General features: G+C 40.6%; 2 protein-coding genes across 4 annotated transcripts in view; both read left to right on the top strand.

Annotated features, from left to right (window-relative positions):
- The window catches only part of VWF (von Willebrand factor), a 132292-nt gene extending 122229 nt beyond the window's left edge, over window positions 1-10063 (top strand). The window contains exons 48-52 of the mRNA XM_065672083.1: window positions 1337-1435; window positions 2626-2754; window positions 4479-4518; window positions 8485-8582; window positions 9740-10063. Of these exons, the coding sequence (XP_065528155.1) occupies window positions 1337-1435; window positions 2626-2754; window positions 4479-4518; window positions 8485-8582; window positions 9740-9928 (555 nt within the window). The 3' untranslated portion in view covers window positions 9929-10063. The remainder of the gene's footprint in view (window positions 1-1336; window positions 1436-2625; window positions 2755-4478; window positions 4519-8484; window positions 8583-9739) is intronic.
- Window positions 10064-16177: 6114 nt separating this feature from the next.
- ANO2 (anoctamin 2) overlaps window positions 16178-27870 on the top strand; it is a 167655-nt gene continuing 155962 nt past the window's right edge. For 2 of the 3 annotated variants that reach the window (XM_065665066.1, XM_065665065.1), the window contains exons 1-3: window positions 16178-16287; window positions 22471-22655; window positions 25519-25920. In XM_065665066.1, coding sequence (XP_065521138.1) covers window positions 16239-16287; window positions 22471-22655; window positions 25519-25920 — 636 coding nt within the window. In that variant the 5' untranslated portion in view covers window positions 16178-16238. Of the gene's footprint in view, window positions 16288-20962; window positions 20991-22470; window positions 22656-25518; window positions 25921-27870 lie in introns of those variants that run through there. The other variant, XM_065665067.1, reaches the window with a different exon arrangement.

Below are 27870 nucleotides of genomic sequence, written 5' to 3'. Positions count from 1 at the left end.
TCATCACCTTAAGGCCAGTGGGATTCACACACATACTTGGGGTCTTTCCTGCCTCAGAGTCACTGATTTCATGGTATGCCCAGATTAAAAGAGATGTCTTCATAATGGATAAAATCATGAGTTAAGAGTATATACTCTCGAAGGAGCACCTGCTTTCTGCAGGATGCTGAAGCTGTGAAAATAAATGCACTGGTAACTGAAGGGCAGCCATCTGCAGCATATTCTGCTCATCAGGGTAATTTGTTTTGGTCATTTTAAGACCTACTTTAGGTGCTTACATTTTTGCTAGAAGAGCAAGTTCACCTAAATAACAATGAACTATGTTTTCTTCCAGTGATTTAATAATAACCCCCCACCCTCCCCAAATTCTTTTTCTATAAAAAACATATGGATAACATGCATGCCTTCACTCAACCAGAGTGTTTGTTGTCTTAAAAATGTTCAGCTCATCATAAGCAGCTGTTGGTTATGTGTAGCAGCTGGAGACATTACTGTGGGACACTTCATGTGTTAGCTCAGTTCCTTTCTGATTTTTATTTTCCATTATCCACTCTATACCTTTCTTCCTCTCCATCTAGTGCTGCTCATTCTCCCATACATCTTTCGCCACCAGTGTTTTTGACTTTCTGGGCCATTTTTGGGGCTTCGTTATTCCTCTTTTCTTTCTTTGTCTCTTTTTTATTTTATTCAGTCATACCCTCTCTGCTGCTTTTCTTACTTCCTTCCTTGTTTTATCAAGCCTTTTTTTTTTTTCCATAGTCCAGATTTTCCACCTCAGCCTTATTCTCCCCATTTCCTGCCTGCTGCTTACTAGCCATCTTATCCTTTTCTCTTAGTTCAAGCACTTCAAGCTACTTTTCCAAGTTGCACTGTCTGTTATTCATTAGCTTTACAAAGAAGCTCCTGCACACCACAAATGCAAACTGTAGTTCATTCAAAATATTATAGTAAGCTTCTTACCCTCTCCTATTGTCATGTGTTGTTTAGTGGACCTGACCTTGCAACTGTTATAGTCAAAGAATATTGAATTTAGTGGTCACAGGAAGCTCTTTCTTTATACTTGGAAATAAATTTCCCTCCCTACTGTATAATAAAACACTACAAAGATTAATACTAGCCTTTAAAAAAAACCTCCCCAAAGTATGCAACTAACTAGGTTGAACTAGTTTAGTCCTACTGTTTAAAAAGCTAGAGATCAGTTTGTCCACTGAAGTAAAACAGAAAAACAAACCAACACCCAAAAAAACCCCAAAACCAAAACCTAGAATCTCTCTTGAAGTGTTAGGAAGCATGTTTAGGACAAAATAAACCCAGAAAAATGTCCTTTGCCTTGTAGAATTACAGAAGGCAGGAAATCTCTGGCTCTTGCTGTGGGAAATGTGTGCCAACTTCATGTGGCATCAGGCTGAGAGATGGAAGGCTTAAATACCTTCAGGTAAGTTTTAAGCACTTTTATTTATGTGTAAATGCAAATGCAGTACAGACTTTTGGTGAGCCCAAGGAAAAGGCATTTTTTCCTCCTTTTTGGTTCTAGAGGGACATTCTAGATGTACCTGCAAGTGTGAATATCATCAAGGAACTTTAACTGGAATATGAGTTCCAACAACTACATAGAGGGAATTAAAAACCTCATTTTAAATGAGAAATTTATAATTAAAGTTGAAGATGTGAATGTTGAAAAATCTTTCCAGCATATAGGTTCTTAAACAGTCGTGGGTATTTTTTCTGGTCAAAACCCATCAGCTTGCCTGCTGTATATAACAGTATATAACTAAGCTAAGTTTTAGATAGGGAGAGTGTGGGAGGAGCAATGAAGCTGATGAAGGGTCAAGAGAACAAAGAGCAGCTGAGGGAACTGGGGTTGTTTAGTCTGCAGAAAATGATGCTCAGAAGAGACCTCATTGCTCCCTATGACTATCTGAAAGGAGATTGGAGAGAGGTGGGAATTGGTTTCTTCTCCCAAGTAACAAGTGATAGGACAAGAGGAAATGGCCTCGAGCTGCACCAGGAGAGGTTTAGATTGGATATTAGGAAGAATTTATTCACCAAGAGGGCTATCAAGCACTGAACACAGCCTGCCCAGGTTGAATCACCTGTCCCTAGAGGTATTTAAAAGGCTTTCAGATGTGGTGCTTAGGGACATGGTTTAGTGGTGGACTTGGTGGTGTCAGGTTTAAGGTTGGACTCATGATCTTGAAGGTCTTTTCCAACCTAAATGATTCTATGTGATGGGGGTGGGGTGGGTTATGTATTTTTTAAAGAAGCTCCCAACTCAGCCAGCAGTTAAATGTTCATATATATGGCTCTTCTTTAAAAGGTGATTCATAGGTTCTCACTTAAACACGCTTCTTTTGTAAGTTAATGGATTTTTTTCCCTGTTAAGAGCTGAAAAGGTCAGGTTTTGGCAGCTGTGACTGAGCTGTAATAAATTTGGCTAGTAAATAGAAGATGATGACTTTGTTGACAAAAAATTCTGTTTACTAAATATTTCCATGTTTTACAAACTTCACCATCACAGTACCTTAATTGAAATATAAGTAAAGGAATAGTCAGGTTGTACAGTTCTCTGAAAACTTCCTGTCCCATGTTGTTTCTCTGTGAAGCTAACAGCCCTTATCTTTACAGCCAAATGAATCACTTCAGGATGGCTGTGATAGTCACTCCTGTAAAGTAAATGAGAAAGGCGAATTTATCTGGGAAAGGAGAATCACTGGCTGTCCTCCATTTGATTCCAGAAGATGTTTGGCTGAAGGAGTAAGTAGTGAAACGGGTCACATTTCCATATTTCCTAATAGACACTGTCATGTTTATAGTTCTGTATATAGGTACCTTATGTGTATTAGGGTGGGAAACCCAAACCCTCTAACCCTCTCCCAGCACCTTGGCTAAACTGAATTTGAACCTTCTTTGAAATTCAGAAAAATTAAAGTTGTTTTTTTTTTTTTTTTTAAATATGTGGTGGGTTTATATGGGACTATACTGCAGGCGGGATGCTGAGCTTGCAGTAACTCTGTTCCATGTGAAACAGCAAACATAAGAAACTGTTTATTCTAACAAGGTTTTCAGTTTGGTATCCAGAGTAAAACTGTGTGCATAATTACACAAACTGAGAAAACAGTTGGATCACCCCCTTGTTTTTCTATGAATATGCATATGACATGCTGAGATGTTTTTCTCTACCCTCCTATGAGGTTAGGGAAAGGAATTTTCACAGTGCTGTAGAAGAAGCTCAAACTTCCACATTTGCAGTTATTTGGTACAATGGTATAATAAACCCCCTCCTCAACACATCCATCCATCCTTCCTGTGATTTGAGGTTAGCCGTACAGCAAGAAACAGAGTGCATGTTGGAGTGTGGGACGTGGGGTCCTGCTTTTGCTCATCTAGCATCACAAAGATGTTTGTTTCCACCTGTCCCCATTTTATTCAGCGTGCAGAAAGTAGGAAACCTTTAACAAAGCTTGTGCCCAAACCTCTCTCTGCATACACAGTGGAGGATTTTGTATGTATAACACAGGAAGAATAAAGCTCCTACAGTGCATTTCTTTGTGAAATGACTATAGCACACACAGTTACGTTATACAAACAAGTATTTAGAAAAATGCTGAGTCATGTTACAAGCTTCAGGTTATTATCATATTCTGAAGGTCTTCATTGAGAATCAAAGAATAGATTACTTTTTAACCAGAACTTCCCAAACTACATTTATTTTCCTCTCATCCAAAAACCAGAACTATTTCAGCTATAAAATTAGTGGGTTACATCTAGTTACAGATGGAGAGTTTAGGGGGTTTAATTAAAAGTCTCCAAGGTTCAGGTGTTTAGTGCAGCAATGGCATCACCTTGCAGTATAAATATTTATCAGTTTTTCTTTACACTATGGGTTTTCAGCAATTTTCCACCGTACATATATTTCTGAGAATTTTTTTCTACATGGTAGTAATGAAACAAAAAAAAAATTTTGACTGCTAAAACTTATTTGACAGATATGAAATTTTGTGATGATTTGCCTGTACATTTTCATCTGTTGTGGAATAGGCATGCTTTCATCTATATTGCTAAAATATCAAAAGGGACTGTTTAAATTCGTTTCTTAAACAGACATAAGTCTTGAATGCTGTTGGTTTTATCGCCCTGTTTTCCAGAAATTTATTTGTATTCAGTATCTTTACTTCAGAAAGCTCCTAATGTAAGGTGATAGCAATATTTTCAGATATTGAACTTGATAATATAGTAAATTATTTCTAATCAGCTATCAACAAATAAAATGGCAAGTTCAAAATCTTAAAATGCATGATTACAAATAGATGATAATTACTAATTAGGTGATTACTAATGCCAACTTCCATTTTTGTACAATATAGAAATACAATTTTCTTGCTTAATACCGTATATTAAATATCCCTTTATATTCTTCCAGCAGAAGAAATATGCATAACTTGTGCCAAAATAGAAATTTTCTTTTTCTATTGTTTTAGGGCAGAATTGCAAAAATTGGCAATACATGCTGTGATACATGTAAGTAAATAAGCCAAAAGTTTTGTATGGAAACTGTAGAGAATGTAAGCTACTGGGTGAGAAGCTACGTTTTGCATTAGATGCAGGTTAATGAAATGGAGTTTAGCAATGTTGTTAAACTATCAAAAATGTCCGCCCTCTGACTGGGATACTCTGTCATGTTTTGTCCCCCAGAACACGTGTTTTGACAAGTGCTTAGAAAGAAATAGATGCTCTTTACATTTTATACAGATGTTAGTTATGAATGTTTTATTTTATTGTTCATCTAAACATAAGAGGACCAGTATTGCACACATAGGTTGACAAGCCACATAACCTGATACTGAATATGAGAGGCAACCACTTCATGAATAATCACTCAACTTAAAATTAATTTAGCAAAAAAACCCTGGTGACAGTAATGTAATTATGATTGGGGTTTGCTATTTTAATCATCAAAAAATGGTACGGGAGATCTTGTCAAATGTGCATTCCTATTGAACAGCCTGACTGCATCTTAAATTTGGCAGTGTAGGAGTCAGAAACTCTTAATTTCATGCATCATTGTGTAGATAATCCAAATGTCACTCAGGCTGTGGCAGGAAGGGTTTGCTTACATGAGGAAGGATTTCAGGGTTGGGTTCTCATTTCTAAAATGAATCTCTGATGCTTTTGTGAGCAGACAACCTCTCAGTTTTCTCTCATGTAAGTAAAAAATTAATAATACTGTAGCTCATTTAAAAAAAAAAAACCCAAACAAACGACAAACCAAAAGGCTGATATTCTCTTTTAAGGTCAGAATATCAATATGCCTGTGTTCTGTTATGACCTTTCCTTTTTTTTTTTCTTTCTTCCTTTCTTTTTTTTCTCCTTCCCTCTATACGTGTGCTAATAAATAAAAGATGGCCAGCACAGCAGCCCATCACCACACTGGCACAGTCATTGCTGTAATAATACCCCTGATGAAGGATGTTAACTCCTACAGAGTTTGCAGCCTTTGCCTGTCTGTATGATCACTGAGTCCAGCTTAAGAAATAGAGTCAGAAAGCTATTAAGATAGACTGTCATCAGATGGCTCACACAGGTAATTTAGTTAAGAGAGCATTAATCTACCAGGCTTCAAGCAAGGTATACTCAATATTGTTTATTAACAGAAACACATTTTAAGATTTAAAAGACCGGATGGTGGGCAGGCTGTACTAATAGAGAACGTATCACTACAGTTGGTGAAAGGAGAAACCCAGTTCCGAATAAGTACTGCTCAATAAATATATTTATTAGCAATTATAGTGATTTAAAAGTGATATCTCCTTGCAGCAGAAAAAGCTAACTGATCTAAGTGAAATATTGCGTGCCTAACAATGCTCATATTATATGGGCTTTCAAATCATTATTCCCATTGATGTTGACTTGGATATAGCTCAAAACTGAAAAGTCCCATGTGACAGCACAGGCCTGTTCCTATTTGCTTTTCTACTCAGGGCACTTCATAATGTAAAAGCCAGCATACTGCATTCAGCCTACTAACCATGAGTTATCAATTGAAGTACTGTGATTAACACATAGCTTTGAATCAAACACATCTAGATACCAAACTCTCTTTCCTCTGTATTTATATCTTCCTACTAGGGCACTCAGTATTAACATGCAGTCTGTTACATACTTTACAGGGAATGCCAAGGCTTAGCAAAACTACTGTAAAACCAGAATGATTATTCTTAAAAATCAAATAAGAGAATAATTAATTTCTCATGGACACAGAGACTTAGATATAGGTTACATTCCTTCGCAGGTCTTGAGTGAGTTAGTCTTTCAGACAACTCAGTACCATAAAGAACTGGGCTAAGAACTTTGAACTTCTCACAAGTTCAAAGCACAGTTCAGGGTGATGGCTTTGGTTCAGTAGAGTCCAACAGAGCTTTGAGTAAAGATTAAGAAGCCACTTTCCCTTTCTATGTCATGCCCTGGCAATTGGAGTTTGTTGGTGTGTCTGGAGGCATTGTTCCAGGTTTTAACTACATAGGTACACATAAGCGAACAGGCTTATTTTCTTATTGGATTTCTGTGGTACTAGCAAAGGACTCGGTTATTTGCAAAAGATATTCCTTATTTTCCCACTTAATGAAGAAGTTGCATCTCTGCTTCTCACCTCTTTTCTCTGTTCATCTCAATTGCATGTCTCATTGTTACAAGCACTTGCCTTTGCAAAGGAGGCACAGTCTACAAACTAAGGTAGAGCAGTAAAGTAACGAGAGCAAGTTGATAAGTCAGGACCAAGAAGGTCATGAAGCTGCATTGACTCTGATGACAATTATTTTGTTTGGACTTTTCAATTGTGCGGACACAATTGTATAATCCTTCCAGGTGGACAAATTTTATCAAATGAAGTGACAAAATCATTCAAAGAGAACTGGTAGCTCCAGCCGTGGAGCCAGAAATACTTTTCAAGCTTTTTTTAAAAATATGAAATGTAAAGCCTTAGCAAGCCATAGAGCCAGTTTGGTACTGACATTCCAGTGGAAAAGGTATTGAAAGCTATGTTTGTGCTAGGAAGATGTATACATTTCTCTTCAATTTATGTATCTGCTTAGTTGTGCAGTTGGCCAGTTGAATTCCTTCAGCTCTCTGAAAGGAGAGAAAACAAAGCTGTTGTGTAGTACATGAAAAATAGTTCAGTATTCTGGTAAATACAGAAATTCCACTGGTTAGCTAGAAATAAGTAAAAGTAGGAGCCTTTATACAGAGGCATAGCACTCTGTTGACACTACAAAAAAGTGTTTGCAGTGCGTAAAATATTCACTTAAAAAAGCATTAGCTCCTTCACAAGTCTTTAGATGTGGACCAAAACAGTCAAGCGTTTTCAGAACAAAATATTCTGAATTAGTCCATGTTTAAGCAGGTCAATTACAAGATTCTCTTTGAAACTGGAGGAGCAGTCACTGCAAATACTGCAGTTAAGAGATTATAGCAAATCAATGTCACTTCACAAAGACGGATCAGCAGATTCTCTGAGCTCACACCCTGCACACATAACAAATCTAGACCTACTGCCTCTTGTGTGCATTTCTTATTTGATGGAAAAAACACAACGAGAATTTACCTAACACTAAGACCAAAAGTACTGGAAAACAAGTATCAGTTTTTCATTCAGTCTTCACATACAAAGTAAACTGAGTAAACTCGCACACACAAAGAGCACCCACATTTTCATACTGATACTTGGCTGTGCAGAATCAAGGTTCTTAGTGGTCTTAGCGGCTCACTCTGTCCAGTAACTGGTCCTGCATCCCTGCTAACCTAGACTTATGGGCCCTATGACCTGTGGTCCAGTGCCAGTTTCTGGCAGTTATACCTCCATACATGTGCATCCACACAGAACAGAGAGTCCATCACCCAGGACAGGTAGTTAGAAATAGAGTTTAATAAAAAAGACAGAACAAGCTGCAGATCAAATGTAGGACAGTGTCAGGCAAAAGTATGGACCAGCAGCTGTTTAACATGCAACCAGCCCCCTGTATACCTTTATACGTCCATTTTCCCATGCTTGTTCCACGTGAAATCACCTTAATCCCTTTCATGTCCCACCTTTGATCCCTCCCCTAAAAATCCCAATCACAAAATACTCTTCCCTAGCATCTCATAAGAAGTCCCACAGAGTTCTGAAGGCAGTGACCCACCTCAGTCTGTAAGGTAATCCAGAGAATTGCTCCCATTGACTCATCTTGAAGGGCATCATCCCAAGACAGTTGGATCTCTCTCCTGTGACAGCCTCTCCTGTGACAGCCCCAGGAATAGCCAGATCAGGGTGCACTGTTTCTCTGATTAGATTATTTGGGTTTCCATGTACATTTTCTTTTTCCTGTACACAACAGCAATTTCAGTAATAAGGGGAAGGGAAGTGTAAAAAATCCCCCAAACCAATTGTCAGCACTGTCAAATGCTTTGTTTCTTTTCCTTTTTTTTTTTTTTTTTTTTTAAACTTGGTAGGTGTGGAAGTGGAATGTCGACCAGTAAGTACCAGACTGCAGTATGGTAATATCAACGGATGTGTGGCTGATAAGGAAGTGCCTATTTCTCATTGCGAGGTAAATAACAAAAACAATCCCCCTGCCCCAAGACCTGCCCTTGCGCTCTTCCACTCTTCCACAAGGAAACCTTTGCCTTCGCTGTAGCTTCACTTTAGCAAATGGAGTATCACTTTCTGTCCTTCTCACTGATTCACTCAGAGAGTGTAAATCTCCTTGGCACTTATTTCCTAGAGTAATTTGGTGATGCTGAATTTTCCCTATTTAAGCCAGAGTGAAGGAAGTAGCATATGTTAGTCACAAAGACTTTGTACCACTCTCCTTTGCTTCCATCAGAAATTAATGACTTGAAGTGTCTTTGCTAAGACTTTCTATGTAAAGAATGAATTTTTATCTCGGTATTATTGAAGTGATTTTCAGATCTGAGTCTACAGTTAAGCACACATTCAGGGTCTGAAGTTGGCTGAGTGTTAAATAGGTATTTAGATGCATGATACTTTAAAAGGCATTTAAACTTCAATTCTATTGTGAGGCGTCCCTGTCCATGGCAGGGGTTCCATGGAACTAGATGATCTTAAGGTCCTTTCCAGCCCTGATTATTCTATGGTTATATGATTTGACTTTTGTGCCCTATAAGCTCTATGACTTCTCTATTAGCCTGAGCACTAAGCCATTGCTTTCTGCATGTCTTGCACATTTCTTCCATAATCAGATTCATTTCTTGCACATCGTGCTTACACCTTTTAGGGCAACTTTCATTTGAAACAGGAACATGGCTTCCATTCTGGATGTTCCCATCTCTCAGAGGTTGGGAATTAAAGATGAGATTCTCTTCCTATACTTGGTTGTAGGAGGATAGCTGCTCAATCTGAGATAACCATACTTTGTACAACCCTTGTACACAATCCAAACTATGGCATAGAAGAGTGGCAGTCATGAAGATGGCTTGCACCCAGCCTCTTGAGTATTTCTTTTAGTTAAGGCAGTAGGGGAAATTAGTCTCTATCTTTCCCATGGCTACTGGGAAAAGAATAGGAACAGAGAGAAGAAATACTAATGGCATACATGCCTCAGCTATTCAGATAGTTACCGGGCAAAGAGCCTTCATTTGCTACACAAGTCTTAACAAGAGTGGAAGCTTTAAGAACAACAGAAACACTTGCCTTCAACCACTTCAAACTTGGTATTTCTTTTTTTGTTGTTGTTTCTTCATTTAGGGCAAGTGCAGAAGCAATACCAGATACTCTGTTCAGACAGGGAAATGGGAAGACTTGTGCAGCTGCTGTACAGCAACTCAAACAACCATAGTCACAATTCCCCTCCGGTGTGCTAATGGGACAGTGGTGCAGCATTACATCCCTTCTGCCTCTCAGTGTGAATGCTATTCTCGGAAGTGTACAGACTGAATATTTCCAAGAAGCCCAGTCTTTTAATCTCAAGTTTTATGATGATCATTTTTGCTCTGTAGACACTTTTATCCAGTAGAATCCTGACTAACTGTATCAATGTAGCAAGCAATAAAACTTATTAGCACAATAGAATATTATTTGATTATTCTTGGGGTGGTTTATAGAAGAGAGATTGCAGGTTGTATTATTTCTCTTCATCCTCACCATGGAAAGTAATCCACATTACTATTATTAAAAAAAAAGCAAATCCACAACACAGCAACAGAAACAGTTGCTTCTATTGAAAGAACATATCCCAAACCATTTAGCATTGTCTTCAGAGACATTACATTTGCATTCCCCACTTCAGTGACCTCAGTGCATCACTAACGTCTCTGGTCTTTTTTCCCCTCCAGTCAGGGAGTACAGTAATTACGCCATAAGACTTCATAGGAAATAGGTAAAGTTCTTTGTACACAAACAATACTGGTTATGGCTCAGGCAACCAAATATCTTTATACAATACATATACATGTTCCTGCTAAAGCCAAATGCAAAGAAACTATATGCCAAGGGCAGGCTGTATGACTTCTGCAAGTCCCCAGTACTTGTGACTGGGGCTGAGACAGCTCTTACCTATTTACTTCAGCACTTCCACAGACCAACTTGAAGAGAAAGCTCATCAGTACTCTCCCTTATTACCAGATGCCAGAACTTCATCTGCTGCATTAGCTACAAAAGTTAGAGTTCTTTCAAATGCGGAATTGTCAGTGGCATGTTTAATTTAGTTACTGCTGCCAGGATAAATTTAGCATGATTTAAATTTCACTTGGTCTGGCCAGGCCATGGAAGATAAAAGATTTTCCAGAGGGTTGTTGACCCTATGGGATCTGGTGCCAGTCAAGTAGTTTCATTGGGAACTACTAATTTCTCAAAAGTATGAGAGAGGAAAAACTGTTCATTCGATTTCATTTTGTGAAAGACAAAAATATTTAAACTTCTCCTTGAAGTAACCTTTGTTAAAATAAAAAGGATTATATATATATCAATCAGCTTTATGAGTTGTATTTAAAAAAGAAAAGAAAAAAAGCAGCACCCCCAAACTTTCCATATGTTTGTGATGGAATCATTGAGGCTTAGGTATAGGTTATGGGTGAAAAAAACCATAAAATCATAGTTTCTTCAACTCTAACAGAAGTCTTCTTGAACTAGTGAAAAACATATATGGAAATTCTGAAGGGTAAAAGTGCTCCTGAGAAGCCCAGCAGAAAAGATCAGAATATCAGGTTATTCTTGTGCAGCTTTAAGGCTGGCATCTGTAGAAATGCAAGGAGTTTCCGAGGACATTGTCACCACTGCCCCTGGGTCAGAGGGAGGAAAGTTTTGAGGTGAAGAGCTGTTGCTCCGTACATGAATGCCAATGTCACATGGCTAAACGGGTCAAAACACCTCACCATCTACATGAATGGCTCCCTTTGGGAGCAAACAAAAACTCCCTCTGTGCTTTCAGCTAAAAGGCAAGTTGTATTCCGTTTTGAGAGGAGCCAGGCAGTTCTCTGCTGCTTCTCTTTCTCCATTCAGCTGTGGATTCAACACATTGAATTGTGGGCCCATTTTCCTTTGTTGTTCATTCAAGACATCTCATATTGCTGGACAGTCCTGGGAGAAGTGCAGACCTTCTATGCATCTGTTTCTTCTGCTATTGGACTACAGTAAGCCCAGGGAGGGAAACCGTGTTTTAATTATCACCAGCCCCACTTACTGCAGTAGATCTCTGTCACCAGTTTTCCTCCATCCTCGCTTTAGTTTTTTATTGTAGCTGCCTCTGAATATTAAGCTCATTGATAGATGGATTTGGGTCAACCAGGCAATCAACTGTACAGCAGCTCACCTGAAGCTGCAAATAACCAACTCCTGGAAGTTCCAGAACAGCTTCAATATCAGAGTGGACCACAGAAAAAGGGTGGATAGAGGGTAAAAGGCAATGTCTTTCTCTTCCCTTTGCCATCACTGGACTGCCCCTTATTTGATGCCCTCACCCAGACTGACCTTTCTTAGCTCATGAAAGCTGACGGGATTGCAGCCTAAGGCTTCACAGCTGCAGACAGGTCTTCTAATCAGATAATTGAATGAGGCAGGCACCAGCTTATCAACATGGGGAGGATGGACAGGAGCATCTGCAGGGAGCTACAGTTTTCTGGAACTTCTGAAAAGCAGACACATACAACTAGTATTTTGCACCAGCAACAAAGAGGATGAACAAGCAGGCAAGCATTCCTACTTTCTTCGCTCCCACCTCAATTAACAAGAAAAAACTTGTGGATCTAAGTGTATCAAGAAAGAAACAGACTTAAAATAAATGCATTGGCTTTCAGACTAGATCAATTAGTATTTTTTTCTAAGGAGCTCCAGATTATTTGTTGGAAAACTGCTTGGTTATGGGATCAAACTCATAGCAGAGGTATCTCAGTGGAACTGAATAAGAAGAACTGTATTAATACTTTACACCAGTTCGAGAATATGTCTCGTATTATGTGGCTTTTCTTCACCTCCCTTGGTTGTAATTTTGCTTTCAGGCATTCATGCCAGTGTGTGAACTAAAGTGGGTGCACAATACACCCCATGAGAGCTCATTACTTTTTCTTACAGAATAGAGTTCTGTGGACTTCTGTATGGTCTGTGTTATTGTTCAGGCCTGGCTGGTACCTATATATTCCAAGCAAAGACAAGGCCCTGTTGTGCTCAAGGCCAGAAGGAGCTTCTTCCTTGAAAATCCTATCATGGAAACAGAAGCAAGAAAGAACAAGAGGAAGGGAATATTATAATCCCTCCCTTAACAGATCGATATGTACATAAAGTTTTCTGCTTTACCTGCTGGCACATGAGAATCAAACTTTTTCAGCCAGCCTGCCCTAAAAGAGCTGTCTTTTGCGTAAGGCTATAGTAGTGCCAGTAAGGCAATGGGCTCAGACTTCCTCCATGCAGGTTTCAATGGTGTTTTTTGCAGCCCAGTTTCATTTAGTAGAATTTAGAAGCGTTCTTCCCTGGCAGAAGCGAAAAGCCTAATCAAGCCTATAATCAAGTACCTGCTTAGTAAAGAGCTGTAAACTCTAAGAGTAGTAGTGTAACAGCACATCAGACAGTGCCGTGCATCAGACTGTTCCATTGATCTTCACCAGCAGCATCCAGGCTTCCCAGATCATTGTTTTTCAACTTGTACATGCCACTTGTGAGTCTTGATGGTTTATAGCTACCACTGCCTTTCTGAGAGTTGGTTTGGAACGCATCCCACCACTTCAGAAGACTGGCTGGATCATTGAGCATGCTACAGGATAGATATACAGAAACATTAAATGGATTTGGGGAGGAGCCTTCTTAATCATTAAAAGCATCTAATCTCTCTGATGACTTTTCCAGACTTGGATGCACCACTCCTCTACAGCAGGTGAAACACAATCTGGTGGATTTGTATTATTTGTCACAGCTCTGCGTTATCAACTAACACCATAGCCAGGTACCTCAGGAAACACAGCGATGCCAAGACATGATGGCCAAGATATGACCATTGGAAAATGTCCTTAAAAATAGATTACAGACTCAGTTCCATTTTAGCCAGCTGGGTACTGCTTCCTATCATATTGCCTCTGTGTATATTATTTACTACCTGTGCTAACTCTATTAGCCGTAACGGACCTGTCCTTATGGCTTATAGGAGCTAGTAATTCGAACCTGTGCAGGTAGAGCTTTGTGACCAGAGGGATCCCAGCAAGACCTGGCTCTATGTTCCTATACTATTCCACAATTACCGGGTATGCCTTTCTATGTTAGCATTTAGTTAGTGCAGCATATGATCCATTGATTTACCCACGCTTGCTACAAGCATGATGACTAAGGGCAGTGTGGGATAGGCAAATCTGGTTGGAAAAAAGGCTGTTCGGGCATTCAAGATGTTTCCGAACAGGACTGTCATCTCCTGGGTCAATCTCAAGCGACCAATGTCCTGGTCCGCCCGCGTACAAGGTTGGATCTGCAGCTTCCAGTGCACCTTGTCACCTGCTGTTTCGTCCCTTGCCTGTTGCTACAGAGCTTTGCAGTGTGAGTAAACCCTTTCAGCCTGCACAGTGGATTTTTTAGGTGAGGCACAGCGTGCACAGAACTGGCCCCACCTTTTACACCTGAGGTTTAACTGCCACAGCCTAGTGAGCTAGGACGGTGACAGCAAAGTCCTCAGGTCATAGGTTTTGTAGGAGTGTCCTTCTCTTAAGTGCAGCACATAATGTGGATATAAAACAACAACATTTTCAGCAAGTTTTCTGCTCTCTGTCCAGGGAGCAGATTAATTCATTATAAAACATCAAGGCAAAAAGCAGTTCAGGATTTCCCTTGCAGTATTCTCTGATCCTGCTTCACTAACAGAAAGTTACCAGGAGCTCTACATGATTGCACCATTGCCCTGTAACAGGTAAGCATGAGCCAAATTGAGATCTGTGCCACTGCAGGCATTTGAGCAAAGAGATCAAGCAAAAAGCAATTAATTTGTTCAAATGGATGGAGTGGTAGTGCAATAAAAAATTGCAGGCACACCACCTGAAAACTTGTATGCATGGACTAATGTGCAAACAAAAAAGCCTGTATGAAGTAGCGTCCCCCCTGCTAGAGAGCCTACAGACAGCAACTGAGAACACCTTTTTATATTCTAATTATTTTACTGATTTCTGCAATCTAGTACTTTTCAGATTAGCCAGTTCAGAAGCTATAGCACCTAGGTTTTTCCCTGCTTGGTAAATGAAGTAAGTCAGCTTCTAAATGAAGTTCTGAGATTAACATAAGATACTAGCAGAGTAAGAAGAGCAAATATTTGAGTGGGGCAATTTCACTTTTCTTATCTGAAGACATTGTTCTATATGAATGCTAGAATAAGCATTGAAAAAGTATTTTGTTCCATTTAATGTACTTGTCTTCCTTGTATGCATGAAGAAAGACCCTAATCACTACTTTCCCTCTTTTTTCAGGGGTAAATTATAGTGCAGAAAAATTTGGCAATATAAAGCTCTTCAGGATGGAGTCAGAGCTCCCGACCACTCTCAGTTTTAAATAAAATTAGCTATATAACATTAGCGTAGGTGACACATAAAATCCTTTTGTGGCACTTCAGTTGAGCCAAAATAAACAGAGGAACACAGTCACCTAATTTAATGTCACTCTCTTTGGTTTGCCCATAGCTGTTTCACTGAAAGGGCAACTACCTAGTGACAATCTGTCCAGAGTTTAAAGCTGCATTCATGTTTATTAGCCTTTCTGGGAAAGTTTTACAACACCCTGCCCAAGTTTTAGGTCGCAAAAGACTCACTGCTCCCTGTATAAACTCTGCATCTTTGATAGCATAGCCATAGTGCATCAGTACATCTCTGCGTGATATAGACAACTGCTATTCTTGTCAGTTATGATGTGCACAATCCTAATTCACAAGATAGTAGAAACACTTTATTCAGTTATTGAATAAATCTGTTTCCCCCTCTCACACTAGAGAAACTGTCATAGTGTCGTAAATAGGCTAAAAGAAGAAAAACTTTTGAACTCCAAATAATCACACATCCCACCAATTATCAGTAGCAAATAAAAGTCTTTTCTCAGATGGTATTAGTCATCAACAACTTTTCTTCCCAATGCATTGCTTAAATTCTAAGGTTGAAGGTTACGCAGGATCCATCACCTGCTCTGATTAGACAGTTGATTACAAGATAATCTCCTGAATATTTCATGCAGGAATGACAGCGTTGCATCCAGGCAGTAAGGTAACTTGAGTAGTTGAGATAGAGCCTTATAAAAAGGTATCTGCACTTACCTCCTACCTAGAAGCACTGTAAAGCTGTGTGGATACAAAGACACTCTTCCCCACAGAAACCCCTCCAAGTTAGTTTAATCCTTGAATAACATTTTTTGGAACAAAGCTGGCTCTGTTCTAGAGCCCTGGTTTTGCATTAGCTTTTTTTCTTCTTCTCCTCCACTCCCTCTCCCCTGCCTTCTGGGGAGTTAAGACAAAATATGCCTGTTGTTACCTTGCTTGTTGAGGCATTATGGAGCATGAAGAGAAGATGCTGAAGTTACAGCAGAGAGTTGCTATGGCCTCTCAGGTCATGGGAGTTTTGCCTTTTCCCCTGTCAAGATGGTAATCACCAAAACAGAAGGTCTTGCCAATTAGCTTCAGTCTGTGGTTTCTGTAAAGCAGGATCAAGCCAGGATGGAAATAGAAGTGCTGTTCACTACTTAAGCCAGTGCAGAAGCAGATTGTGCACATGATCAGTATAGCCACATCCTATTAGCACTGATGCAACTTCCAGCCAAACCTCCAGGCAACATGGAAACACACACGCCCGGTAAGTTTATTCTCTGCTTTATTGTTAATTGCTGCCTATGAAGTTGAATAGGTGGAAAGGGGGAGGGGAACAGAGAAAGAAATACTTTGAAAGGGGTTCTCTGTCTTCTTTCAGGACATTAAAAAAAAAAAAAAAAAAGCCAAAACAAAAATCTGTGGCCCAGGTTACATACAGACAGCTCAAAGATAAAACACGTAGCGTTCATTTCTTCTGAAGCTTCATGAGTGCAGCTGTGGGTCATTGTTGTGGTCCATGTGGAAAAGACAGTAACTAGGCAAATGCGTTGCGCTGGACTTCTGCTCTTTCCATCTGCATTTGCCTTATTGCAATGCAATGGGGGAAGCGAGCAATATCCTTTTTCAGGAGACAATGTGCAGCAATGAGCTTTCAGTTCCCATACACAAGGAACAAATCTGCTCAGTGCATAAAACGTTTTTGTTTGCATTCCCAGTTAACAAATTTGAAATAACGTCCAGTGTTGATATTGTGTCGCTATTATTCTGCTGCTGCAGTTGAAAGCTCTGTGGTTGTTTCCATTGTTATCTCATTGTTTCTGGAGCTGTAGCTCTGCCGTGAGCTCTGAACTGCGAACTTCGTGAAATTATTTATATAGCAGACCACACTGTACAAAGAGACATTAGATTTAATACGTACTATATCTTTGTTATTACAGTGTCCTTTTTCTATCTATCGCTGTCAGATTTAGACCCGATATATACTTTATGTCAGAGAAATCGTGTGTTTTCTGTAATTTTAACATGTATAGTAGGATTAAAAACAACCCCAACAACCCAACAAGATGGGAATCTGTAGAGTTACACACACAGTTACATTATGTTGATATAACTCCATTAAGTTTTCAGGTAATGCAAACATTCATAAGTCACCTCAGATTTCTGTTTTATACCGTGTGGCTCCCACATCTATCTCCACAACTTTACCATTTCCTTCACTCTTGACTGTTAAGGTTAATGCTTTCACCCTTTAAGAGACCCTCTGACTAATGGCGTGTGCCAGAGGTGAGTGAGCATCTCCTTTAACTCAGGTTAATTGTTCCTGCTCCTAATGCTAGAGGCAAGGGCTCCTGTGAACAAGTGGCTGTTACAGGAGCACAACCACAGGTTTTTACCATTTGTGCCTGTGACCACAGTATTCAGGTCAGTCAAAGCCAACAGGGAGCCATGCTTCCCTTTGCTTGCCCTTGTCAATCTGAGGTGCTGCAATGCTGTTTTTCTGGCAGCAGTCCAGGGGCGGACTGTCAGGGCTCAGAGTTCATCCCCTTCTAGGCATTGAGAGGCCCATATTAAGAGTTCAGCTGTCTGAGTCCAAGGCCAGCTTCTTCACCAACCAGAGCTGGAAGTGGGAACCTGCTCTCCTTTCCTCTAGGAACTGCTTTCAAGCTGAGGCTTTACGGCTCACCCCCACCTGTGCTACATCTTGCTGGGGGATCGCTGAGCTGTGTCTGACCCTGATCACTGTCTCCAGCCCTGAACCTGCCCTGGACTTGCTGCTCCGCATCTTGACTCCCTGTCAGCAGGGTCATTCACTGCTCTGTCCTATCATGCTCTGCTCCAGGCTCACCTTTCCCCCTGGAGCAGATAGCCATAGGCCTCCTTTTCCTTAAAATGACTGCAAGAGTATTGTTATTCTCATCTGCATCAGGAATTCTAACTTTAAAGAATTAGTGAATCTACATTCACTTAAAAGGCTGGAGGATTATGGACAAGTTGTTTTGTTTACTGCATATTAACAGCTTCCTGACTCATTGTTGTCTCAAAGTGCATGGTGATACAGGAAGAAGCTCAGCTTGTGCCAGAACTACTTCTTGTGCACAGCTCCACCAAACTGAACACAAATACAGTACAGTGTGGTTTCCTCCACTGTGCCTTTTAAGAATCATAGGAATTAAAGACAGACAAGGCTTTTTGGATTTGTCTCTAATGCAGCATGGTACATTACATGGTATATTAAAGCAAATTTCAGTTTAGAGGATATGAAGCCAACCCGAATAGGTGAAACTTAGAGGAAGCTTCTGGAAAATGAAACTATAGGTGTGGCTTAGAGGAAGTAACAAGGGTTAAGACAAAGTCAGAGGTGGACTACGGCTTAAAGTGGGCAGCACAGCCCCACACAATTCCCTGTCTCCCTTCCATCTTCAACACATTGTCCCAGCCATATGCTCTGTGCTAGCAGACCTACTGGGGAGTGACACTGGGGATGCAGCCAAAGGGAGGAAGAAGTAGAGCTAGAAACAGGAAACATAATTTTTCAGGTTTGCCACTTCCCACAGCTGAGTTTCCACCAAAAGACATCAGATCCAAATTTGCAGCCTGTGATTTGAGTGCTCATACAGTACCTCTCAGACTGCAGATGGGCAGGGCAAAACCACCTATGACAAGTGTTTACTAATACCTTTGACAACCTGGGTGCCTCTGCCTGTCTGGACCCCATTCCAAAATTCAGTTCAAAATGCCACATCCTGAGCCTCTGGGGCACTCAGCAAGGGCAATCTCTTGGGTTAGGAATCAGTATCTCAGTCATGTCCCTTTACATTTGGCTACACATAACACTGTTTCTCCTTTCCTTCCCAGCCTCTACAATGTGATCAGAGAAGAAATACTCTTTCTAGAGAGAACTGTCTAATGCTGAGTTTAGTTATGGGACTGATTTTAGTAGCAGCAGTTAAGTAGTAGGGGGCTAAACATCTAAATAGTTCTTAAACCATCCCAAAGAAAGAATGTCAGATATCTGAAATTTAGCAATCAAATTCCATCTTCTTTATTCAAATAAGGAGTCCAAGAACACTGCTCTAATCTAAATTATCTTTACTAAAACCTACTGGACCTTTCCTGCAAGTAATATTGAATAAGGAAGGGATTTCTTATGTAAAAGTTTATTCCTAGATATTTTCTCAGGTGGCCTGTTTCCTTTAAGCTGGACCAAGACTTATTTAATTAACAGGCATTCCCTTGTGTCTGAAACTCTTTAATTGAAATACTAAATAATAAGCAGTATTTTAAAGAGACAAGAGGTGACAGCTTTAAAAAAAAAACACTGCAGTGTGATGAAAATACTTGCATACTTGTGCAGTGTGCCTAGCTGTATTGAAATCAGTGACTCTACATATGCGTGTTCAGAACTGAGAGGTCATTATCTAAGTGGGGACCTAAAGAGCACATATATAACCATGGGACATCTTATTTACATATACCTCTTCCAAAGAAGATACATTTAGGGCAATCTACATAGAAACAGTAAATTGAAGTAGTTCCTTTTCATACCTATATGGAGGGTAGAAGGAATAATGAGTTTGTCAATAATGCTCCTAAATTGCAGACAGTTTGAAAAGCCTTGAGGAGGAGTCTGTGTGAGTACAGGTATACTTCTGTGGTGTCCCATTTCTGCAGCCCAGTACCTGTGCTCTTGGTGGCCAAACCACTGACAACATATTCTGCGACTAGTTGTGCCTATGAAAATGGTCATCTGGACCACTTAGATCAGATAATTGGCTGTTACTCAGGATTTGATACAGAGCTCCTAATTAGGTAAACTCCCTTACTTCGTATTTTCCAAGCATTGTGGTGCTTTAATACACTCTCTCACTCTGGAAAGACTTTTGGCAGCATAGTACGTGCAGCTTCTTCATCACTGCGCTTTAGACAGGGAACTGGAAGCTCAAATGGTGAGGTTAATTGGTGCACATGTGACCAGCCTTTAAGTTCACAAAGAACTGAAGCAATACCAGGGAGTCTGAGTGAACAAGTAGATGATTACTGGCTGTGACTTGGTGCTGGAACTAGAGCTGGTCACTGATCTCTGTCCTGGCTGTACCTTGTCTTTGGAAACCATTTACAACTTAATGAAGTTTGACTGGAGGGGTGCTTCCCAGGCTATTTTTCTAGAATGAGTGTAGTTCTTGAACATTTGCTTTCCAGGTTGAATTCAAAATTCACTGTACTTCTGTTCTCTGGGGAGATATATATATATACACCAAAGCTATGCATGTGTGCATGTATAAAAATTTATATATATATGCACATGCATAGGCACACAGCTTGTTTCTATCAATGCTAATTCCTCTAGAATATTTACAGAATGAGAACACGTAAGGCCAGATGTTGTAAAGGCTTACAGGGTAGAATGAGGTCAGGCAGCATCTGAAGCAGAAGCCCCTGAGGCACTGCGGTACCACAGGCAAGCACTGTCAAATATGGAACTCATTCAGAACAAAACATTTTGGTTCAGTCAATTTGATTTGGGAAGATGAAAAGCTTTTGGGAAAACAGGAGTCTTCCAAATACAGATTTGGAAATTGTATTTCCATCAAAAAACTTATTCTGCCTGGAAATCCTTGACTGTCTCACCAGAGAACCTTAGGTTTGTGATACAGTTTCTGAAGGTTGGGGAACATAATGGAAATGAAATAATTTCATTATAAATGAAGTGCAGATTTATTTTTTTTTTCCTTAGGCCTAGTTTAAAGGACTGGGAAGAAAAAAAGGTCTTTAATTGGCTATGCAAAAGTCTTGTGAGATATCCCAGGCTCAGGCTGAAAATACTGGAGAAACATTATGTGCAGCCTTTGGGAATGAAACCTTCACTTATTAAGTATTTTCCTTGGAGTTTCCCTTGTGGCATCATTATGTGATTCATTAAAGTAAACCAAGCGTGAGTCTCCTTCAGAGATCAGAAAAGGAAGACTGGTGAGTCAATCTACTATACTGCTCAAGTGCTGCAGGACCGTAACGTATAATTGATAGGAAACACAAGAATAATCACAACATTTAGGGGACAGGTCCCCCTCTCTCTAAACACTTTCCTTTTTAGCATTTTGCTGGCTTCTATCGTAGCACATGATTGTGGATAAGTAGATTTAGCCTGTGTAGAGGGCATAGAAGAGCTTCAGTCAAATAAGGGGGAAATATGACTTCCAGATTTTAGCAATGTGCTATGGATGTAGTGTCTCCCTTGGTATATGGGAGGCAATGAATGTTCCAGTTATTTCTTCTTCCTTGGGAAGTCAAAAGTCCCAACCAGAGAGGTGTGCTGCTTTATGTCTTTAGTGGAAGTGGTTCTGCTACACCCATGTCTTCTCCCTGTTAGAAAGCTCTAATGCCTGAAGGCCAAACCATAATTTTTGTCCCACATAAGCTTCCCAAAGAAGCTATGGGTAAAGATCAATCATTCCCATTTCACTTATGGCACCACTAGAGGGGGAAAGAGTATGAAACATTTGTATGTCAAAACAGTTTCTGTACCTATTGCTTTTTATCATCATTTTTTCACTGGACTGCTTACTGTGTGGGATTGACTTTCTCCACTTCCTACCTGTGACCAAGCATTCTTCTTATACACTGTTATTGCTATACCCCACTCTATGGCAGAGATATTGCTTACCAGTGGTGGTGGTGAACAGGGAGTGGCATGTAACTCCCCATTCCCTTCAGACTCTCCGTTGTGCTGCATTGTGACCATGTAATGTATCAGTATATGAGGAACAGGAACACATCAAAAACTAAAGGGTTCAAGACATTAGTCTCTCCAGCCAAAACACGTAGGTATAAATTTTACGTATGTGCTTTACGGCTTTAGTGGGTGTACTTTATGAGAATTTCACCCTATTACATGTTCAAAAGTTGAGAGTTCTTAGTGGAGAATGACTGTTAACCAGAAGTATCTGTACCTGATGCCACTAGATTTGCTCATATCACACTAGAACTGAAATACAGTCTATTTCAGGCCTAGTTGTAAGCCATAAGCAAATGTGACTAAATTAATTTCCAGTCATCTGGCTTCCATCTGGCATGAATGCTGCACCCAGAGAGTCAGGGTGCAGTCACCGAGGACACACAGCTTGCTCATGTCTTGCAAGGTGCTTAGCTAGCTGCAAAGCATGCTTTCCAGCTCCTAACCTCATGACTGAAGTGCAAGAGTCCAGATGCTGTTGACCAACTAGGGTAGTGCTGAGCTAAGTGCGGTGCTGTATCATTGTTCTCCCTTTCCCAGCAGTTCACACAGGTAAGTACCTGTTGTTCCTCTGCAGTTCTGTGCATGCCTCTACATTTACTGAAGCACAGCACCTGAGGTTAAATAGTCTCTATTAACTGCAGCATTTCCTGTTCTTTTGAGAAACTACCTGCACAAAACCTGCTTTATATAACAATACTTTAATCTTATTCTCAGACTTTCCTCTAGCATCCTCACACCCAGCTCTGAATGGACAGAAGAAAGCAAAATCAGCAAGGGTCTCTTTTTCAGCATGCAACAGCAAATACCTCACAGTTCCTCAAAACCGGACTTCCTTGCACAGCAGCAAGATCAATGGAGCTTTTGAAGCATCGAGCTGTATGGAGTCCTTCAACAGTTCTGTAAGTCTGACTTTATGTTCATTGACTTACCTCTAATGCCTCTGAGGTAAAGAAAAGACTTGAAGCAGGGTGGGCAAAGCATGTCACACTCCTGTCATGCAGGCAAATCCCTGGTGTACTGGGAAAAGTGATTATGCAAGTAAACGTCCTACAGCCTTAGGTGGTTCAGTAGCTCTCTTAGTGTACAGCAAGAATGAATTACTGCTGTAGTAGTCTTACCAGGCTTTTCTTAATTATTTACTTTATTCCAAATCCTTCAAAGTAGGAATGAGGGGGTTGTTATTACCCCTAGGGTAGGAAAAGATGTGCTGGTTGTTGACTAAGCAAGTTAGTTATTCCTATGAAGAACTCTGTTCAGGTTTTAGTGTAGGCTGGAGTGGAAGGTGGAAGTGTAGTGTGACTGCAGCATTCAGAGCAGAGGTGTTGTTAGAGGAGACACCTCTTGGGATACGCTTGTAGTGATAAATTTACTATTAGAGGACTAGAATAAAATTGTCATGAAATGCTGATCCTACCTTCCCTGTTTCCTTACTGCTTGGTGTGCTGGCTGCTTGTCTTAGAAATTTCAGGAAGCAATGAATGTGGGGCTGAAGACGGTAATTTAAATCACTGATTCTGACTTTTACAGTGGCTGTGAGAGGGAAAGAAAGATCTTGATAGCTCCTTCAATGACATTTTGGAAATTGCAATTTATTTGTGTTCCTCCCTAATATGGTCTTCTTGTGCCAGAACGTCACATAGTGAGGAAAGCAGGCCAAATGTAGGGACAGAAAAAGTCCTCAATGAAATTTCTGGGAACTTTGATTTGTTTTCTGTATGATAAGATATCCATAAAATGTAGGTAGCATTTTGATGCTAAGAGTGAAGAAAAGATCTAACAGAGAGGCAGAGAGAGAGGCGTTGTTGTATCTCTTCATCTTATTATTCTGTGTAACTCCAGCAACATCAAATGTTGCTATGGTGCTCTCTCAGGTGGCTGAGATGTGGCAGCTGACTACACAGGGTAATAAACAGGAAAACCTCTTAGTGACTTTTCATGTTTTCCAACCTCCTTGTTGCCTCTCCTGTGTTTTGTTTGTGCTTCTCTTTTCTGCCCATTCTCTCTCCAATAAGAGAGGAGGGGATGCTTAGAGCTCATCTGCTCTAGAGTCAGCTAATGTATTGTGTTGTGCCGGTGACCTGGTGGTGGTGACGTCATTACTTCTGTGCTGTATAGAGTGGAATTCTCAGGAAGGGAGACTAGAAATCCTCAAAGGGTTTTTCTTCACTGTGGCAGAGATGGATGATCCAGGAAGTTTGCATGGATTGCCTGTGAGTACTCCATGAAAATGTATCTAACTAGGAAATAAGGAATTACAATAAAATGCTGTCTCCCCAGCAGTATTGTTCTGCCAGAATGTAGTGCTAAGTGTAAGGTTGGATATACCTAAGGGGACTACATACACACTTTACACATAAAGTTTATGCTAAGTGTAACATGCAGAACAAATTATTTGGTGATAATTTTGTGAAAGAATGAAGGATGTAGTATGCATATAAAACCAAGAATTATTTAGTGATATGGTGACTGAAGGCTACTTTGTGGGAAACGAAGTGAAGCAAAGCCATGAAAACCAAGAATCTGGGAGATATTTGGGTATATAATAATATGCACATTTATATAATACCTTCGGAAATTTGTATTGTGTTAGCAAACAAGAAAATTGCCATACAGCATGCTTGGTTCATTCTGCATCCAGGACTGCTAGCACATGTAATGGAAGAGGAGTTAGGGAGAGAAAGAAATCTTGCTGGTTTAGCCACGTATGGGAACCATAAATGTCTGGAATTTGGTTGTGGGCTGATTGCTTTGGATTAGGTTGACCCTATTTGTTTTCCTGTATCTTGTTGTCCAGTCACTGGAGGTCTGGTGTCACTCTAATGAATGATACTGTAGAGAGCTCTGTGGAGTGCTTCAAGCTACAACATTGAGCTGGAAATGGCTGGTAACAGTTTTGGAAGAACTAGTTTGGCTATATTAGTGAATGAGAAATAAAAGTGAGCACCTTACATTTGGTGTCAGAATTAAACATCAGTGTTGCAGAATTGCTAGTCAGGCTGGGGCATGTTGGTGAGGTTAGTACAGAAGCAGCTTCACCCTGGAAGGATTTGGAGGGTGGAGACAGGGAGGCAAGGACTATCCAAGGGGGTGATGGAGTGCAACACAGGAGATTTGTTTTAGTCATTGGTTTCCTTTTGCAGTGCTACTGGTCAGTCACATAGTCTTTTCAAAATATATTAAAATATGTTAGCCATCCATTGGGTGTATCCTCTCTAATCCCTGGTATTTTCCAAAGTTTTTCTATCCAGTGCTAGCTTTCTTACCCTCGTACTAGACTGATGATGTTTCTCCTGTCCTAGCTCAGATTAGTTTCTTCCCTTTCTTCCCACAGTTTTTTGCTTCCCTCCCCTGCCCAGCTCTGCTTCACAGCACATCCCTTCTCATACCCTGTTACGTGATACTTATTCTCACTTCTCCATCCCACTTCAAAATGTGTGTGTCTTCTCCTGTATATTCTGTGTATGTGCAGGGCAGAGAGACAGTGTCAGTCTGTGCCTCTGTACCTGCTGGTCAGGTAGGTATCCCATTCACTGGGATAAGGCCGTTATCTTCAGCCACTTTATTTTTCTTATGGTCGGAGGAGTCAGTGTGACCTAATCTGATCAGCAGAGTGCATGTTTGTAGGTCATAGCTACCCCTGGCTGACTTCCAGTTTTAACTCCTCATATCTTTATGGGTTTGTGTGGACATAGACCCCAGGTCTGCTACCTTCTTGGGCTTGTTATCTTTCATGTCTGTGAGACTCATGTGTTTCTCTTCCAGATTATAAACAATTACCTGGATGGGACACAAGGAGGGGCCATGGACAAGGCATCCCCGAGTGGCATGCATTTCAGGGACAGCAAGAGAAAGGTTGACTATGTGTTAGCCTACCACTACCGAAAACGCCTTGCTCAGCACCCACCTGGCTTGGGCTCACCGGAGCCAACACGTGCATCTGCCTTCATGGCACTGGTTTTGAATGGAGGGAACGGGAAGGGCCGTGCTGAGCCACAGCAGCAGGATGGTGGCCAGCATGCTCTGCGGGAGCAGACAGGGCCACTGGGCGTGGAGGTGATTGAGCTTGGCCCGCTGGATGCTCTGGAAGAGGAGAAGCGGCTGCAGCGGGAAGAGTACGAACGCAACCTGGTGGAAGCAGGGCTGGAGATAGAGAAAGACCCTGAGGTAAGAGGGGAGACACGCTCCTCACATGCAGCTCTGGGTGGCCTCATGCGTAGTGGCTACTTTGTCGTTGGAGGTGGCTATGTGCAGGATGTAACCATGGCTGGGCTGGGGTGCTGGGGCAGCCTGGCACTGACTGGGTCACCAGAGCATTGCTGCTGCTCTCCCTGCTGGTGGGGAGGCAGGACCCTGTCTGTGACCATGTGTTAGGATTCAGCCTGAATTGCCCTCATTCCTGCCCTGCATTAATTTTAACTGAGAGGCAAATCACACCCATGCCATCTCTTAAGAATAAGTATGTGCAGCTTTCCTTCTAACTCAGCATTATTGAGTGCCCCACTGTTGCTTCTGCAGTTGCAGCAAGTGTAGTATGTCCTGGAGGTATGTCTCGTGGCCAGCTTGAGTTGCTAATCCTGAAGACAGCATGTTACTGCTTGAACAGTAGTTCAGTACTGAAAAGCCCTTGGCCAAATGCTGTCTCCATGGAAAGCTGCAATTAGGGATCTGCAAAAAATATATTGTACAAGCTATTTCATACATGACTGAAATATATTGTGAAGACAAGAAGAATATGGCAGGGGTTTTTCTGTGTTGGTTGGTCCTTACTGCCTGGAAAATACATAGCTGTTATTGTTTAATGCACTATTAAGTAGCAATTTCAATCTTACTTCAGGAAACATATTCTTTATCTAAATGTTATGGCATGCAGTGAACACACTTTTCTTACAAGTGTTTACATTTTAGTATTATTAAATTGAAGAAAGGCTGTCAATTAATCTGCTGGAATACAAAGCATTGTCAAGACATTTCCTATTTCCTCAAAATAACTTGGTGATTTTCACCGTGATTCTTAGCCTTCTTCCCAGCGATATGTAAATTTTGTGTTATTTCTACTTTCACCCATAAAATTAACAGCTTCTGCAGTGCAACAGGAGAACCTCCAGCCTTTAATGTATTTATTCTCTCTATATGTGTGAGATGTTGGATAGTGCTGGGGTTGTATCAGCTGGGATCTGTGGTTAGGCTACTTGACTGCAGCCAGTTGGTCAATTGAGGATGGGTCTTCCAAATCCCGTGCTGATGATCTGAGCACTGTGCTATCACTCTGGACCTCTTTGAAAGGCACAGATATTTATATCTGTTGAAAAGAAGTCCCTGCTGGGCTCTAATTTTAGGTGCTTTATTGTTTTTGACACCAAATTTAAGAAACTTAGGGCTTCTTTTCAGAGGTGCTGAGAACTTACAGCTCATACTGCTTTCAATGCAACCAGTCAACACTTCCAAAATGTGGACCAGATCAGAGATTGCATCTGAGAATCTGAGTATAGTTGACTTGGCATAGCGTACGTACATTAAATAGCTGACAGGAATAGAAAGAAATAAAAAGACCTTTTAACTCTTAACATTTCCTTGCTCAGTTTGCTAAGTTGCAGGTGGCTATGGGTTGTATTTCACAGCACAGCCTGGCTGAGCCATCCTTGCACTAAACAGAAAAAAGTGATCTCAGATCCTGATTCTTTTATGCTAAGCATTGGTTCAATTAAGGTTCAATTACTGCTAACGCATGACTACCTTACTGCTGTGACTTTTATAACCAGATTGCATAAAACCCATGAGAACACTTCTTTTTTTTTTTTTTTTGAGGCTTCTTTCAGCTCTGAATTTCATCAGAACCTGAAAAGTCTAACAGGAGATTTGGAACTGATTATTTGACTCATTACTTATCCAAAGTCCAGCTGGATTCCAGTTCTGGTTTAGACTGTTTCCAAGTGATGATGAGTGGTCTTAAATAATATTCAAAGTAATAAATGATGTCAGAGGGCTGATCAAGAAAAAAATTTTTGTCACAGTTTTATGTCTGAAGGGGAAAAGACTCTTTCTAAATGAACTGGAAGGTGCTGAGTAAACAATTTGGTGACCAGTTCTTCTATGAGAAAAATAAATTGATTTTGA

This window comes from Lathamus discolor, chromosome 1 (assembly GCF_037157495.1).
Source record: "Lathamus discolor isolate bLatDis1 chromosome 1, bLatDis1.hap1, whole genome shotgun sequence".
In the NCBI taxonomy this organism is placed as follows: Eukaryota; Metazoa; Chordata; class Aves; order Psittaciformes; family Psittacidae; genus Lathamus; species Lathamus discolor.
Note: the sequence above shows the minus strand (reverse complement) of the source record. Positions and strands in the feature narration are given on the sequence as shown.